Below are 19,434 nucleotides of genomic sequence, written 5' to 3'. Positions count from 1 at the left end.
TGAAATTCACATGAGATTGTTTGTCTTTTCTAACGAGTAATTGATAAGGACGGTAGAGAAGAAACAAGGACAATAGAACAGACTTTTCAAATATTGGCCAAAATGGAAGTATGTAACCCACTACAGCAATTATCTAGAAGGTTAAATGGTTAAAACATGACTAAATTCAACATTCATCTAGAAGTTTTGGTAACTTTCTTCACATTAAAGACTTTCTAGCAACCAAGAAATGTGGTAGTTAGTTTATTTTCTTTTGATCTTTGTAACAGGAGAACAATTTAAATAAAATAGATTCACGTGACTTCTCAATCTGATAATATAATTGCATATGAAGAGAAGCTAACATGTGACTTTGTATTAGTAAACTAGAACACCACAATAACACTGAATTCGTGCCATATAAGTCATCATGTAAGTGAAGAGGGCGCACAAAATTAAAAACAAGTGGGGTCATATTTTAAGCAGAGTTTGACACGATCAAACAAACAAAAATAAATTCTCATACGTAGGAAAAACACATGGGACACATAATGCTTCATGGTTCAAACCTTTTCCATTTTTGTTGGTTTTTGTGGTCAATAATTGTACCAGTTTGAAAAAGCTTCAGCATTTTTTCCTTCGTTTAGAGAATACACGATTAAAGAGACATATAAGCAATACAAAATGGTTATTTTTGTATTGTGCATGTGAAATATATTGTAACGTGGAGGAATTGTATTGTCAACATTTTCCATTTTTGTAAAAAGGGTGATGAGTTTGGTTGGATTTTCTTCAGATAATTTGTATTATTCGTAGACAGGGAATATGTCTTAAAGTTGTACGTAACTTGATAAGTTTCTTTTAACACTTTGCCGCAGTTTCATGATGTTCGTAAGTTGAAGCATAATTGATTGGAAACTAATGATTTGGACATTTTCAATTGATAGTTTCATGTCACGACAATTTTGATTGTACATTCAATGATTTGAGTTTTTATATTCATAATTATAACGCATTTAGAGCCACATTTTCATTTTTTTGAGTTAAAAAAACAAGTGAGATGCGCGTGAACTATGAAGTGCACATTTTATTAAAACACGAAAAACGTTCTGAGAATGAAATTAGATCAGACTTCACGGTATAATTGTGAAAACACCAAAAACGTTAAATTAACATTTTCACCATTTTCAGAGAACACAAAAAATTGAGCCATTCAACAACTACATTGACCTCCGCCATCAAACCATGACTACCACTGCTTCCACCACTTTATTGTTTTCATTCTGTAAATATTATAAAACATTGTATAAAAAATATAAAGTGGCAGAAGTGCCACTTTTGAGAGAGTCTGTTTAGCATTTCTCTCTCTAAAAATAAATAATCGAAACCATTTTTGAATGGGTAATGCTGGGAAGACTAAATTTTGTAAACTAAATAACATGAAAATTGATGATTGAATTATTACTTAAATGTTGATTAACGCACATATTTCTTATTGATGACACATCATTTAATTTTCAAATTAGTCTACAAATTTAATCTACCTAGTATTATCCTTTTTAAAAACATTAACGGGTGAGGGACCCAAACTTACAATTTGTTTTCTATCTTTCATTAGAGAAAAACCGAAACTCCTTTAATCCCAATAATAATTACACAATTCCAAGCATTTGATTCATATATTAATTAACATTAATCGTAACCCCATCATGATTCATTATAACCCAACATCAAAATCAGCTCAAATCCTACTATAATATAACATTAATAACACTTAACTTTGGAATCTACAAATACATTTTCTAGTATTATATCCCCTGTTCTCGATCGTTACATGCATGCAACTACTAAAATCCAGAGGATCTCTCAAGCTTCCCAATCACAGCATTTTTGAAAACAATGGCGTCCAGCACTTGCGAGCAGGACCTCTGCATCCTAACCCCACTCAAACTATTCCTCGAATCCAACATTTCGTTGAGCGAAAGCCGCTTCTTCGGCCCTGGCTCTGGCCTCTGTTTCGGAGCAGAGTGCGACCGCAACTTCGCCTTGAACGACTGAGTGCTCGCCATGTAATTCGGCGCATATCCTCCAAAAAAAACTTCATTACAAACACTCTTCGAAGGCGTGCCGGTGGCATTGCTATTAGCCCCTCCGCCACACGAATTCATGAACCGCGGCGTGCTCTGCGCCGTGGAGATCATCCTGCATTCCTCCACGGAAAGCCCCCAGTCAGAATCTTGGTAGTTCCGGCTGTCGGGGATTGATAGCCGGGCAGGAGTACCCCGACACAGGATTGGGGACGACAATGCTTGTTGGTAAGTCGGGTCGTCAGAGAATTCGGATGCAGAGCAAGTGTTTGTTCTCCGGGACCTGGATTTCGGCCTGCTGCCTGTATCGACCTCAACAATCTTGGGGTTTTCATCAGTGTTGTTGAAATTGTTGTCTCCCAAATTAGAAGCAGAGAGCCTTCTGCTGTGAGATGGAGCCGTCTGCTCACTCCTGCTGTCATTAAATCTCTCCTGCAACATTCAATTATTCACACAGCCAATGAAAAAAACAGAAATATTTATAATTTGGAAGAGAAATTATTTCCACAAATTCGTTTTCTCATTCTGCATATTCCTGTTTATTTCTGTTCTTCGATTTATTCAATTCAAAGAACGGAAATAAACGTGTGTGGGGTCGTAAAGGGTTGTGAGGAAATCGTTTCCCATTTTCAAATGCAAGTCTTTCAGGCGTCTCCAACGCACCGTAAAGTTTGGATTCGGTTGTAATTAGTACCATGGATTGTCGTGCGCGGATTTCAAATCTGTTGTTCGATTCAATGCCGAAGAGCCCCCGATTTTTGTGAGAACGAACAGTTGCTTGAGCTCGAATCAGAGCTTGCATACTGTTGAGAGTTGCAGTCGCCTGCTTCCTCACTAAGTAGCCTCTCACTAATGCCTGCAACTTCACCAATCCTTTCAGAGCTCTGAGAGCTTTTCTAGCCTGCGTTTTTCACAAACCCAAAATCGGAAATAAGTGCTTTTTCAAAAAGTTAGAAACTTTGTTCAAAAAAAGAGCAAAACCCCACTTACCAAATAGCCTCTGAAACAAGTTTGAACTTTGACAGCGGCCCATCTCTCTCTGCCGCCGCCGAACATGGTACCTCTGCCGTGACTTGTAAGGCGGACGACCTCCACGGCCGCGTTTGCAGCTGCAACCGCGGCGTCTGCAGCAGCAGCCGTGGCGGCTGCCACGGCAATTGCGTGCTTGTTCTGCTTCTGCTCTGTTTCTGTGTAGTAGGATCTCAGCCAGGCCGCCTCGGACGGCGAAATGTTGGGCGGAATGGTGGCGGGGTTGTGACAGAGTAGGGTTGCCTCTGCATCCTCTCTGCCAAAGCTGGAGCCTTTCTTGTGTTTGAAGTCGCCGGAAGTTGACTTTGGTTTTTGGTGTTTGTCTTTGGTCTTTATTCCACACAAGCCTTTGAGCCACCTTGTTGCTCTGCCCATTTTCTCAATTTAGAGATAGAGGGGAATGGTATGGAGAGATTGAATGTGAAAAGGGATTAAAACCCAGCAGAAGTTTTGAGTAGGTACTTTCCTTGTCGCGGAAAGCGGTGAAACAGAGTTGATAAAGAATAAGATCTTTAGAAAACGTAAAAAAAAAATGTTGGGAAAAAACACTCATTTTTAACGCTCACACGCTTTTCTCATTTTCCTATTGTCAGATTGAATGAATTGAAGAAAATTGCTAGATAAAATTAACATAGGTGTGTAGAACGTAAAATGAGGTCAGATTGAATAAATTGAAAAAAATTGATAGACAAAATTAACATAGGTGTGTAGTTAACATAGGTGTGTAGAACATAAAATGAGTGTGTGAAAAGATTTGATTTTTCTTTTTTTTAGTACATCAATATTTTTATACTAGGGGAATGAGGAGTTCAGTTAAGTTATATAATGGGCAGCCTAATTTGGTATCGAATTTGCCATCTACGGGATTCGAACCTAAGATCTGTCGCTTCTAAGCGAAGAAGAATACCACCGGACTGCAGTACTGAGTTACTTTACTCTCTGATTTTAACCCTTAGACTTTTATTTTAAATGATTTGTCCTCAAATTTATTATAAATCATTAATTTTACAGGTCATGTTTATCCACATTTTATAAATAAAAAAAATAAAAAAAATTAATGAAAATGACTTGAAAACTTTGAGTTTTAATCAAAATGACAAAAATATGTTGTAAGTGAATAGTACCGGGAGTAATTTTTTAAAGTAAAAATATCATTTTTATTAAAAGTAAACAGTACCATAAATGTTTCGTTAAAATTCTCATAAAAAAAATGTTGAATGTCATATTTTAAGAAAAATAACAAGTAATTTTACAAAACTTAACAAATACTACTTGATGATCGGCACATGATATTTTTCGAATGTAAAATAAGGATTCGAATGTGGTTAATCATGAAGGTACGGAAGACTGGTGATTTATAATAATTAGGTGGGAATAACCGAATAAAAATTTTAGCTAATAAAATTTAACACCTTTCATGTTTGGGATAATATACAAAATAGCAAACGAAGTTTTAGTTTTCTTATATTAATTCAGAAAGTATCGAAATTTTACTAATTTATGTAATCAATCTGATTGATTCTTTGATCTTTCATTAATTTGATGCATAGTGAGAACGAGAAACACTTATATAGGTTAATCTGACAAAAACTAAAGCTAATTAATTAGACATTTAAACAGACATACAAGTTGACACAATCTCAAAACTCCATAGTGCAATGTAAAAGAAAAGAAACTTCGTGACCTTAAACCTGAAATGTGTAACTAAAATATAGTTAACCTTAAATTCTTAGTTCAAAAATATTCTTTGGTTTTAAAATATTTTGAACCCAATAAAGACAGAGAAGGAGTTTTGCGCCACAAATCCCAAGTGAAAAATATAAATTGAGGAAGTTACGTCTAGCAGAAAATCCAAAAAAAAAAAAAAAAAAAAAAAAGTGAAGGGTAAAATAAGGGATATTGAACCCATGTAATCTCTTTCTACACCCAACTTAAATTTAAATTGTTAATTGTCTATTTTACCCTATTTCATAATTACTATTAAGTACATAATGAAATTAATAATAAAACTCAAATTTATCAATAAACCCATTAAACTCTATCATCACTTCTTGTTTATCCTACGTTCATTCTGGCTAAAACCCTAATAAGTCTTGTAGAGAAAACAAGTTTCTTTTTATTGATGGATGGTGATTTTGAAGTTTTGAATCCTCCAACTAAGGTATAACTTAATTTATGAATATTTTGTTCATTTGATTTCAATTTTTTTAAAGTTTAGAAGATGAGTATTTGGGTTTCAGTTTTTTTCATCAATCCTCAATGGTTTGTTAAACTTTCCGCAATTGGAAAATTCTAAGGAAAAAATTCTTACCAATGTTCTTAAATTATAAACTTCCTTGCTTGTTGATAAATATAAAGGGATGAATTGTTTGTTTTGTTGCTTATGCACATCAGTAGAAAGAAAAAAGGCAAATGTCGGAGTTTGGTAGCAGAAAGAAAAGAAAAGAAAAAGCTACGGAAATGCTAGTGGGAAGAGGGGAGGGGGGTTGGGCAAGGGCATCTCTTTAAAAAAAAAAATCAATTACATATGTTATTTTATAAAGGGAATGCGGGTAAAGATAACTTAACATTTTGAATTGTGTTTGAGATGATAGGTTAAGTAATAAAATTGGGTTTAAAGAGATATTAATTCTTTAATAAAAAAATAATATAAGTGAAGAGATTAAGTTAAATGTGAAAAGATATTACATGAATTCAAATAAAATTTTTCGTAAAATAATAACGTAAACGAGGAATTAACTCACATCTCACCTTGGTAGAATCTGATTCCCACCAGAAAAGTGACAAAAAAGAAATGTAAGAAAAAACACTTGTGGGAAACGGAAAGGGAAAGGGAAAGGGGAAGGGATTGAAACGCTCGAATTTTCACTGCTCCAATGAGCAACTCGGATTCTGGGAAAAAGCTTGTATTGTATCTCTCTTCTTTTATTTTTATATTATTTTTTCTTCTGAAAAACAAAAGAAAAAGAAGAAGAAAGCCTTCTTTCCCTACAGAATAAGTCTCTGCTCTTCTGTCTCACAACTTTCTGGAGCGACGTGTCCTAAAAAGAAAGGATACCTCAGTGTCTTCACTTTCTGACACTCGTCTCGTGAATCTGTGAAGCCATAATTCTCTGTAAAAATATACCATTTTCTACTTTAATTAAAAGAGTTTTAATGAAATATTTATGGTACTGTTTATTTTTAACGAAAGATCATGTTTTTACTTTTTTTTTATACTATTCACTATACCTTTAGTTGTCATTTTTCATTAAAACTGTAGGTTTTTTGAACTTTTCGTTATTTTTCCTTTAATTAAGGGAACTTTAACGAAAATCTCCTGGTACTATTCACTTTAAAGAAAAATCACATTTTTAGACTAAAAAGTTAATCATGGTACTATCTACTTTGCCCTTTATTTTGTTCTTATCGTTAAAACTCAAAGTTTGCAAGCCATTTTTATTAGTTTTCCTTTAATTAAACCCATTTTATACATTTCATTGAATTAGTCCTCCTATGAGACGAACGTCTATGGGTGATGCAATGATATCGGTGTTGAAAACAAAGCTTAATTAGTCTGCCTATGAAACCGATGTCATTACTATTGGATTCTCTTTGTGAGGATACCGGAAATCCGTGAATTATGTCCCTTTATCGTACAACATGCGATCAGAAATCATTTTAAATTATTCTAAAAATATGACTTTAGCTCCTGAAACTCATGTTTCTTTACATAAAATCCAATATAACTTTTTTATCTCAATAAAACAATGACTATGCTCTATATAAGCAAATTCATTAATTTTGTTTGCCTTTACATATTTTTTATTTTTCAGATGCCTAAAATACCCCTAATTACAATTTTAATGTAGACATTTAATTATATGCAGATTTAAAGGGAGAGATTAATGGAAAAAAAATGCATTAATTTAAAATCATTGCATATTAATATATCATAACAAATTGTATGTTAAGGCAAAAAAGAACTAATAATGTTAGGGAATTGTTATTAGCGCTCCAAATTTCTCATTCTACACTCCAAACTTTCTATCTTTAGAAAGAAAAATACACTTGTGAGGAGTGTAGAATAAGATTTTTGGAGTGCCAATAACACTTCCCTAATGTTATACTTTCCTTAAGATTTCGTAATTGTTTTTCAAATTTGCATAAAATTAGACAATTTTAATTTAATCTTGTCATTTTCTTACCAAATGAAAATCTAAAAGAGCATTATAAAATAATTTACCTATATTTAAAAAATATAGGTAAATTATTTGGACATGTGTGTCACATCCCGGCCTAGGCCCCACCACATTCCAGGCTCGACTCCACCGTAGCACGATATTGTCCGCTTTGGGCCTCGACCACGCCCTCACGGTTTTATTTTTGGGAAGTCACACGAGAACTTCCCAGTGGGTCACCCATCATGGGAATGCTCTCGTCCCTTTCTCGCTTAATTTCGGAGTTCCGATGGAACCCGAAGCCAGTGAGCTCCCAAAAGGCCTCGTGCTAGGTAGAGATGAGAATATACATATAAGGCTTATAGGATCCACTCCCACTCCCCTAGGCAATGTGGGATCTAACAATACACCCCCCTTAGGGGCCCGACGTCCTCGTTGGCACACCTCCGGCCAGGATTGGCTCTGATACCAAATTGTCACATCCTGGCCCGGGCCCCCACCACGTCACGGGCTTGACTCCACCGTAGCACGATATTGTCCGCTTTGGGGCTCGACCACGCCCTCACGGTTTTGTTTCTGGGAACTCAGACGAGAACTTCCCAGTGGGTCACCCATTATGGGAATGCTCTCGCCCCTTTCTCGCTTAACTTCAGAGTTCCGATGGAACCCGAAGCCAGTGAGCTCCCAAAATGCCTCGTGCTAGGTAGAGATGAGAATATACATATAAGGCTTACATGATCCACTCCCCTGGGCAATGTGGGATCTAACATGTGTATTAGTAATAAATTTGTCATGTGTATGTAATGATACATGCAAAATAATTTACATATAAAATAAAATAAATATTATTTGATTCAAAATAAATTTATCTATATTTTATATAATAATATAAGAAAATAATGATATGTGCAAAATAATTTACCTATTGTTTAATCTTATAAGAAAATAAAGATACTGTTTTAATCTTATAAGAAAATAATTTACCTATTTTTTAATCTTATAAGAAAATAATGTTTCTACAATTTAATCTTATAAGAAAATAATATACCTATTTTTTAATCTTATAAGAAAATAATGTATCTACTATTTTATTTTTACTTTTTATTTTTTTTGTCGAATATCTACTGTTTTATTTTAATGGAGATAATTTGTCTTGGTTTAATTTTTACAAAATAATTTATGCACTGTTTAACTTTACCAAAATAATGAAACTACTATTTTAATTTACCTACAAAATAAGTGCTATTTGATTCAAAATTAATTTACTTATATTTTACATATAAATATAGATAAATTATTTTTAACATGCATATTTAATAACAAACAAAAAATGCCTAATGTATGTAATAATCTAGGTAAAATAATTTACCTACAACATGAAAGAATATTAATTGGTTCTTTGTTGTTTTTATCAAACAATATTATTTGATGCAAAATAACTGATTGTACAAAGGATTTTTTTTTTCCATACGAAAAATGTGCCCATAATTGTTTATGAACATGGCTAAATTAATATATATATATGTTCCTAATATTTATCATACAAGAAAGGTAAAATTTCCATATGGGGTTAATTGCTAATCATAATTAGGGTGAGTAATAATATTTATTGAGATAATTAGGGTTTTGTGGCATAAGTTTGTAAATATGTGATAATAATTGGTTACATATTTGTCTGCATGGTACTCTATTTGAAATTTGGGTTTATTTGAATGTTTAATATTAGGTGGGTTTTTGTTTGGAAAATAGGAGTTTTAAGAGCCTTTTTTTAAAGAACTCTAAATTCTTTTATTTAAAATTGAACACAAATAGTACTGTACGAAAAATGATCGTATGATGTATGATGAAATAACACAATTCACGGATCCTCAAAGAGAATCCGGAGAGGATCTTGTTGGGTGATAACAATGTTGAAAGCAACTATCAATGCATTTTCAATAAGATCGGTTGCCTGGCTTTCTTTCGTATGCACATGAAATTTTCGTTCATTCAGTTTCCCAGTTACATTTACATGTGAAGCAAATCATTACGGTTCTAGGTTCTTAATCTTCTAATCGGCAATGAATGCACGGATATCAATTTCGCAACAAAAAAAACACAATATCAACTGCACGATCGTTCTTTCTCTCGTACATATAATTTCTCGTAGTATTTACAAGTAAAGCAAATCATTACCTTTCTATTTTTATTCATTTTTTAAAATTCTGATCGTCCACGAATGCATGGTCGACTGAAATTTAATAGGGTTGTTTGTTTGATCTTGTGGATTTTGTTATTCTTCTTCTTCTTGTTTCTCTGGGCCAATGTTGGGAGGCTGCTGTGCTGCCACCCCTTTTTAACTCTGTATTTTGGATTAAAAGATGATTCGGCCGGTTGCAGTTGCAGCATCTAAAGATAAGAGAACCAGAATTCCTTTACACTGTTTCTTTCAATTATTCGTGCACTCATTCAACTCTCCGGAACTTTGCTTTTACCCTTTTCTCTGCAACTTCTGTTCGACCATGCACACATTAAATAGCTTAGTTACAGTTTTTCTCTCCCATAATATACTTTATGCAGGGTTGAGTCATTTCATACATTAAATTTATATATTTCTAAGGCTAATGTTACCAAAGCAATATGTTCATGGATGAGATACAATTACCTTATACTTTTTAGATCACGAACACGTATTAAGTACGAATATTTACAAATGACTCATGAGAAGGTGTATTAGACCAATCAGATTACCAGACCCTTGAAGTCGTGGTACATCACTGAATGAGCCAAATATATCACTCAATGAGTGTTTTTTTTTTTTTTTTTGATCAATAGGAATTCCATTAATAAAGCAACATGGAAAAGAAAATACAGAAAGACTCCTTAGAAAAAGAGAAGATAAGCACATATAGTGTTTTGAGGCATTCTGTCGAGTATGTGTTTGTATTGTAGCTGAACTTGCACAAATATATTGTATCAATAGGTCAAAAATATATTATGGATACACATTTTTTGAAAAACCATTGAAGGTATATGTATACAGTTTAGTTTGTCGTAAGAACTAAGCAGTTTTTTAACCAAGAGAAAAAGGTGAAAGTGTCTCGAAATAGTGCACTTTCGAAAACAAAAGTAAAGATGCATGTGCCAACAAGTAATGGACAACCCAAGGTGGGTTCCTGTACTGAAGCTGAATTTACACTTACAACTATAGTTAGGCCTGGCAAACGGGTCGTGTCTATCGTGTTCGTGTCGTTTTCGTGTAACACCTGTTATCTTAACGGGTCGTGTCGTGTCACACCCGTTATCTTAACGGATCCTTAACAGGTCGTGTCACTTTACCCAACGGGTAAAGTGACCCGACCCGTTAAGAAAAAAATATTTTTTTTTTAAATTTGCACATACCACACATTGCCACGTAAATATTACTTCAAAACATTAAAACATTTCTCGTTCAAGTACTATATCTACACTCAAAAATAAAAGCCTAATAAAAAAATAATACATACACTACTAATCTATTACAAATATTAAATGTGCAAGGATAAAGAGTTTTTGTTTTTAAGATAAGATTTTGTGGTATTCACTTGTGTAAATATTTTAAATTGAAGATCAAATTCATTCATTGTATTCATATAGGGTCAAGGAGTGTAGTTATAAAAAATCATCAAAATCGGAGTTAAAATAACCGTTAAATCGTGATTTTTCATTTATAACCGTTGAAAAGCTTTGTCCCGTTACTTGATCTCTAAATGTTTTTTTTTTTGTGATTTTTTGCTGATATGATCTCCAAGCATATACAAACAATTTTGACGGTTTGGATCGTTGAAATTAGTTTTGGAGAATTCATAAAACGATAGATTGACTAACACTTAGAGTTTATTTATACTTTCATTAAGTATAACATAAGATTTTGTGGTATCCACTTGTGTAAATATTTTAAATTGAAGATCGAATTCATTCATTGTATTCATATAGGGTCAAGGAGTGTAGTTATAAAAAATCATCAAAATCGGAGTTAAAATAACCGTTAAATCGTGATTTTTCGTTTATAACCGTTGAAAAGCTTTGTCCCGTTACTTGATCTCTAAATGTTTTTTTTTTGTGATTTTTTGCTGATGTGATCTCCAAGCATATACAAACAATTTTGACGGTTTGTATCGTTGAAATTAGTTTTGGAGAATTCGTAAAACGATAGATTGACTAACACTTAGAGTTTATTTATACTTTTATTAAGTATAACATAAGATTTTGTGGTATTCACTTGTGTAAATATTTTAAATTGAAGATCGAATTCATTCATTGTATTCATATAGGGTCAAGGAGTGTAGTTATAAAAAATCATCAAAATCGGAGTTAAAATAACCGTTAAATCGTGATTTTTCGTTTATAACCGTTGAAAATCTTTGTCCCGTTACTTGATCTCTGAATATATTTTTTTTGTGATTTTTTGCTGATATGATCTCCAAGCATATACAAACAATTTTGACGGTTTGGATCGTTGAAATTAGTTTTGGAGAATTCGTAAAACGATAGATTGACTAACACTTAGAGTTTATTTATACTTTCATTAAGTATAACATAAGATTTTGTGGTATCCACTTGTGTAAATATTTTAAATTGAAGATCGAATTCATTCATTGTATTCATATAGGGTCAAGGAGTGTAGTTATAAAAAATCATCAAAATCGGAGTTAAAATAACCGTTAAATCGTGATTTTTCGTTTATAACCGTTGAAAAGCTTTGTCCCGTTACTTGATCTCTAAATGTTTTTTTTTTGTGATTTTTTGCTGATGTGATCTCCAAGCATATACAAACAATTTTGACGGTTTGGATCGTTGAAATTAGTTTTGGAGAATTCGTAAAACGATAGATTGACTAACACTTAGAGTTTATTTATACTTTTATTAAGTATAACATAAGATTTTGTGGTATTCACTTGTGCAAATATTTTAAATTGAAGATCGAATTCATTCATTGTATTCATATAGGGTGAAGGAGTGTAGTTATAAAAAAATCATCAAAATCGGAGTTAAAATAACCGTTAAATCGTGATTTTTCGTTTATAACCGTTGAAAAGCTTTGTCCCGTTACTTGATCTCTGAATGTTTTTTTTTTGTGAGTTTTTGCTGATATGATCTCCAAGTATATACAAACAATTTTGACGGTTTGGATCGTTGAAATTAGTTTTGGAGAATTCGTAAAACGATAGATTGACTAACACTTAGAGTTTATTTATACTTTCATTAAGTATAACATAAGATATTGTGGTATCCACTTGTGTAAATATTTTAAATTGAAGATCAAATTTATTCATTGTATTCATATAGGGTCAATGAGTGTAGTTATAAAAAATCATCAAAATCGGAGTTAAAATAACCGTTAAATCGTGATTTTTTGTTTATAACCGTTGAAAAGCTTTGTCCCGTTACTTGATCTCTAAATGTTTTTTTTTGTGATTTTTTGCTGATGTGATCTCCAAGCATATACAAACAATTTTGATGGTTTGGATCGTTGAAATTAGTTTTGGAGAATTCGTAAAACGATAGATTGACTAACACTTAGAGTTTATTTATACTTTCATTAAGTATAACATAAGATTTTGTAGTATCCACTTGTGCAAATATTTTAAATTGAAGATTGAATTCATTTATTGTATTTATATAGGGTCAAGGAGTGTAGTTATAAAAAATCATCAAAATCGGAGTTAAAATAACCGTTAAATAGTGAGATATGTCATGACAGTCATGTGTGTGATAAAAAGTTAATAACTTAAAAAAAAAAAAAAAAATTTCTCACCACTTCTATTAATTTTCATTTTTCCCTCTCTTTTTTGTTACTTTTTCAACTTTTTCTTATCATTTTCACTTTTCCCTCCAATATCTTTCTCTAATTCCCTCACTTTTTTGTTTTATTTTCAACTTTTCTTAACATTTTCATTTTCCCTCCATTTTTTTTTTCAAAAAGGGCGGCAAGTTGGCAAATGGCAATGGCAAAAAATTGATTATTGAAATTTGAATGGAAACAAATCACATCTGACGCATCAAATTTCAATGGATGCAAAATCATGCAAATATGCAATGCATGATTATGCATATTAAATTATTAATTATTAATTATTATAGTTTTTATAAAATTTAATATATATATAATTATTATAGATAGACTTAATATTTTGGGAGTATAATTATTATAGTATATATAATTATTATAATTATTATAAATTTTATAGTTAATTTAATATATATATATATATTTTTTTTTATTTATTATAATTTTTAGGGGTATAAAATTGTAAAATTAATGTATATAATTATTACAGTATTTTTTTAGGGTTATAAAATTATAAAAATAATATTCTGCTTATCGTGTATCGTGTTACCCACGTGTATACCCGAACCAACCCGTTATCTTAACAGGTGCTTATCGGGTTACCCGATAAGACCCGATTCGTTATCGTGTCGACCCAAACACCTGTTAATTTCGTGTCGTGTCGTGTCGGGTTATCGGGTCGTGTCAGAAATTGCCAGGCCTAACTATAGTGCTGTAAAATGCATTTTTGAGAGGAAAGTGATTAAATGAGAGTTTGTCCCCTGCCACATTAATTATCAATAATTAAACAAAATTGGCAACCCTAATAATAGCCCTTTGCAGACCTCTATCTCTTAGTAGGGTAGCTGCTCACTAGGAAAATAACATACATGCAACTTGAACGGTAATGTGACGGCTACTCAAGCTAGTCATGGATATTTATGTGAGAAAGTAAAATTATATCAACTCGTTAGTGACGTTTCAAACTAATAATACAATGTTATGTAAAAGAATAAGCACACATACTATCATATTAGTGTTTCATGATGCTTGGTGGCAAACTAAGGAGATATTCTCTTGTGCAACCAAGACCGGGTGGCGCCATTCATTAAGTACATGTTTCACGACTCCTATGTTCAAAAAATAAACTAATCATTCAATAAACGTTTGTCACGTGGTAAATTGTGATAAAAGAATCTCTCCATCTCGAGAGTGTATATGTACGTCTTTCTCACGTGATAAGACTCTAAATATCGACAAATCGATATCACAATTGACTGTAAGTTTATCTCGCTGATAAAATTTGTAAAATGGTAAATTGAGTTTCATTTGAGATACATTGATTTCATAGCTGGAAATGTTTGGTAGGAGCCACATATGTACCATGAAAAAGCAAAATCCAAAATGAGGTAAAGAAATTGGTATATTTTCGGAAATGCCACACAAATTTATAGGCCATAGGTTTGACAAATTGGGCTTGGCGGAGGCTCATCATTTTGCGTACGATGGTGCTCAAACTTTCAGCTTTCAATTCATGGATTTTAGGGTTTCAGCACGGAGACGGCAGGATGAAGAGATTGACTTCATTAGTACGTAATTACTTTGTTGTGCACCACGAGGGGAAGTGGGGAACCAAATGGTGACGGATTGTCGGAATTTACATGGAAAGAGGAAATTTTGTACACTTTTTCTTACTTACAAAGAAAAGTTGATAGATTCTTTCATTTTGTTGCCCTATTTTATTTTAATTACCTTCTTGTGCAACTGCAAAGTTTCCTTATGTATCACAAGTTTCAATAAGTTGTCCGTGCCTAGCTAGTAGCTATGGCTAAATCCATGCTTAAAAGTTTTTTTTTTCTTTCACTTATATTCCTTCTTATTTGAACGGTCATTGTTAAGCCACGTTACTATCTTATATTAATTTTTTATAAAAAAGAGAAAAACAAAATAAAAAGAGTGAGAGGAGGGAAGGAAAGAGGATGGAAAGAAGAGGGAAGGAAGGGGATGGGATGGAAAGAGGAGGAAAAATAATTTTAATCCGAAAACTACAGTCGTGAACTATGATTGCAGCTCAAAACAAATCTTCTGCATAAACATAATTGCGTATCAGAATATAGGGTTCCCTTCTTCTTCAAAAACTCAAGGGTATAAAAAAGTTGTAGTCACTCATGTCTGATCTTTAATCTAACGGTGGAGAAGAAAATAGTACAACAAAAGTTATCTGGACATTTACTGTTGAATTAAGGATTGATCGAACAGCATGTGTTCACAATTAGCTTCGATCATGGGGTCTAAGAGAATGAAAGAGTCAGAAAGTAGGTTTGCCTATGTAGATTCCAATTTCAATTTGAATCCCAAAGTAGGTTTACCTATATTTGAATTATGAGGACAAATTTGCATTAGATATTGGAAAATCCTAGGGGATTATATTTTAGATCATATAATGTGACGGTTGATGGTTAGATACATTCTTTAGTAGTTTCAATTAGGAATTCAACTATCAACTGCCACATCATGTAGTCCACAAAATATAGTTTAAAAACATAATCTCCCTAGCATCACCCATTGATATTATGCACTCTGTTATTGTACTGTAAAACGGTAGTTACGGATTTCATAAATCATAGCCTTCTTCCAACAGAAATGGCATTAACTGCAAGAATAACAAACTAAACAAGCTAATGAACAATACAAGATGATGACCCAAAAAAAATAACAATGCTAGACATACCACGTTTTATACAGCCATTTAATACCACATAATGTGGTAAGTAACGTATGGGTGTATCTCTCGTGTAGAACAACCGCCCGATTGGATTATGCAACAGCTTGATAGGTGTAAGTCCAAGAAAAACAGGTTTTGACTGGTGTAGTCAAACTAGGATTTGAGAGGATTTTAAAAGACTTTAAAATCCTAGTATAGTTAATTAAAAGATTTTAAAGGATTTTGAAATCCATTCAAATCTAGGTGTAGTCAATTAAAGGATTTTAGAATCCTTTAAAATCTAGGTGTAGTCAATTAAAAGATTTTAAAGGATTTTAAAATCCATCAAATCCAAGTGTATTAAAAAAATTAAGATTTTGGAGGATTTCAATAAGTTGTGGATTTTGTGGGATTTGAGAGTCAAAAGTATATATAACCAAGACTAAAAAGAATCCAACCTCATCCCCTAGGATTTCAAATCATTCCACCACAATCCATTCAAATTCTTTAAAAATCCATATGAATTTTGTAAGAGTCTTTAATCGTCTTAAATCCTATCAAATCTATCACTTTTAAAATCCTTTAATATCTTAGTTTGACTACACCTCCTAATTTGAGGGATTTACATTCGATTTGAATTCATAATACATTGTTTGTTTCGAAGAGAACAACGAAATGGAAAAGACACAAAAGTTTGCAGTGACATTTGAGATTTAAGACAAGTGAGATTTATAAAATAAGATGCCCATTCAGTATACATTAGAGTAGAACATTGGTAGTACTAAAAAGGATGCCATATTTTTGGAAAATCAATGACCATTCAAAGGAATGGGCTTGTACATATGAGTTGTCAAGGTACAATATATTGGTCTTATAGACATTATATCCTCTGCCCCATTTGGAACCATGATGACGAATGATGGGTACAATGGCATATGTGGGGGTGAATCATTGAGATGGGTATGGCTTGAGTCAGAGGGAAATGAAGAAGAGGGAAATCCACTGACCTTATACAACAGAATGGGTTCAAAGAAGCTGATGTATTACAAGCTGAATTTGGCCAGTCACAATTTGACACTTCCACATTTTTGATGTCGATGCCGAAGATATTTCAAGAGAAAAAGAGAAATAGAAATAGAATGGATAGTATGAGGTCGGTCGGCCACTCACATCCTGACACGCACCTATTAGAATCCGTAAGAGAGAATTCCGTTGATAAAATATCGTATGCCCTTTCACATTCATAAACTATGGGCAGACAGCCCAACTATTGCAGGAAACAATTCCAGTTACTTCTGTGGTAGCCTGGTAAGATTATAATTGGGCTCCCTCTCATTGAGTTCATAGTGAACTTCGGTCATGGGGCTTAGCCCGTGTCATCACAACACAATCGTACGACTCTCAGTTTCTGGGCCCAAACATGGGTCTTAGGTCACACAAAGATTATAACCTTAATGGGTCACGGATAATAATAAACAAATAAGTTAATCAGAGTGGCGCAGCGGAAGCGTGGTGGGCCCATAACCCACAGGTCCCAGGATCGAAACCTGGCTCTGATATATTTTTTCATACTGTTTTGTTACTTCTCTGTGCTTCTCGGCAGCGCCCCATTTATTTTCATCCATGTACGATCTATTAATGGCTGGAAAGAAAGCTTGGAGTTCAACACAGAAAATGTTCTTCCTTTTGGAAAAACCTACCACATGCTCCTGGGTATGATATGAACCTTTTGTTTAGAGCCTGCAAGTTCCAACGATTTAAAACTTTGATGGAACAAATGCTTTGGTGCCTAGTAAAAAAATCCTTTCCCCCAAAGGTCCCAAATAAAAGTTGAAAACAACTTAGAAAGCTCGATTACACCATCATATTTTGACCTGTGCCAATAAAACAATAACGTGTGGACAAATACTTACACATCTTTATTTCATTAACCCAAAATGGCTTTGTAGTGATAATATCATGCCATGTAAATCTTTCTCCCAAAAGCTATAATACATTTGCCACTTCTCCTAAATGTCATATCTGTGAGTACTATCTACTGGCATGCATGCATGTTTTAGAAGTGATTCAATATATTTACAAAAATAAATAAAAATTATTTTGCTTTTATGACCACCAACATTTAGATTGGACCCACGTGTCGACCACAAAGGAGGTTGAAAATGATGGGTTTGGGAGTGAGAGGTGAGACCCTGAACAGTGCTACAAACCCTAGATGGTGGCACAGGGCCATGTGTAGAGAGGAGTCGAGTACCTCCAGAGAGGAGACATGCCATGCCAATTGGAGAAATAAAGCAGCAAACACAGACAGTTGTGCAAATCATGCATGTCACACAAAAATAAAAACCCTAATCTCTTTCATGCAAAAAGCCTTGTAATTTTAGAATATTCCAAACTCCAAGGTGCATGACACTAATGTGCCTAGCTCTAGCTAGCTCTTTGTTGCTTATAAGTTGGACAAAGGCTGCCTCTATGCCCTAATTTAGGCTACAAGGTATCTAGTTCATGTGGGTAAGAGCTAATGGGCTATGGGGTTTCTTTCATGTGTACAAAAGAGACAGGCATGATGGAGTTGGTGTATTATATATATATATTTTTCATAATTGTTTTGTTGGGATCTTACTATTGAGAATGAGATCAATGCCAGCAAGAAGTATCTTGTTTAGTATTTGAAGTTCTAGATAAGGGGACAAGATAGGAAGAAAGATATGCGGCTTGATCAAAAGAAATAGGGTGGTTGCTCATAGAAAGAGAGCACTTACCATGTGATGGAAATTCCATTATAATCTAAAATAATGTTGTTGGCACTCTTTCACATTTCAATACCACACAATAATTTCTCATTCAATACTTAAGCGTAGTGATCAGATAAATCTATAAATTGTTGAGTTGACTAAACATGAGTATAATTAACCTGCCTTAGAAGCTAAATAATATCTCAATTTATATACTAAAGGGAGGAGCAATGATTTGAATTCGGAACACAGTAAATTAAAGAGGAAGATCCTAACCTGCAGGGCAATCCACAATTGAAGTAGTATAACCTGCCTTAAAAGCTAAATTAAGGCATTAAAAGCTAAATTAAGGCAACTGCAAGAATGCGTGCTGATGTTTATATCAACCCTTTTCACTCTAGCATTTAGATATTTGATGTTAAAGTTAATTATGGCATCGTTTTTAAGAGTACGGCTTTTTGTCAAGAACATATAACTATTCAAGTGGGAGTTGATGCTTTGGCGTTTTCAGGCAACTAACTGCAGAAACCACATGCAGTACTTATTTGGCATTTTGGCTGCGAGATGTTTTGAGTTTTCCCAATCACCTTAGGCTGGGACATGTTTGGATGACCCCGTTTGCATATATAGTTCAAGATTCTGATAATCTCAAAAAGCCTTTTAGATGCTAATTAGATCAAACTAATATGCGATTTGGATTTGAAAAAAAAATCTGGAAAAACCCTAGCTGTTGCTTCAAGAGTGGTCACTCTGACTCATCATATCCCACAACCAAGAATTTGGCAAGCATCCAACTGTTACTTCATTTTAAGAGCAATACCACCATGATTAAGATAGGATTAGGATCACTAATTAACTTTTATATAATTAATATCTAGCTCTAGGTGCATGATAATGGACATACGCGCCATGGGGTCTGAGGTTGAAGTTTGGACCATGCTAGGGTTAGGAT

General features: G+C 33.4%; 1 protein-coding gene and 1 non-coding gene across 2 annotated transcripts; one reads left to right on the top strand and one right to left on the bottom strand.

Moving 5' to 3' along the window:
• Positions 1-1,715: 1,715 nt before the first annotated feature.
• LOC125478462 (protein IQ-domain 26-like) lies at positions 1,716-3,608 on the bottom strand. Its single transcript, XM_048586642.1, has 3 exons — positions 3,057-3,608; positions 2,761-2,967; positions 1,716-2,498 (listed from the first exon to the last, which is right to left on the bottom strand). Exons 1-3 carry the CDS (start codon positions 3,468-3,470, stop codon positions 1,827-1,829), a joined length of 1,293 nt encoding a protein of 430 aa, XP_048442599.1. The 5' UTR covers positions 3,471-3,608; the 3' UTR covers positions 1,716-1,826.
• A 13,626-nt stretch (positions 3,609-17,234) lies between these two features.
• On the top strand, positions 17,235-17,306 carry TRNAM-CAU. The gene has a single exon. It is a non-coding gene; the product is annotated as a tRNA-Met (tRNA).
• Positions 17,307-19,434: the final 2,128 nt, after the last annotated feature.

The sequence above is a fragment of a genome, unplaced genomic scaffold (assembly GCF_019419815.1).
Source record: "Pyrus x bretschneideri cultivar Hongxiangsu unplaced genomic scaffold, Pyrus_bretschneideri_v1 Contig1, whole genome shotgun sequence".
Classification (NCBI taxonomy): domain Eukaryota; kingdom Viridiplantae; phylum Streptophyta; class Magnoliopsida; order Rosales; family Rosaceae; genus Pyrus; species Pyrus x bretschneideri.
This window is presented reverse-complemented; position numbering and strand designations above follow the sequence as displayed.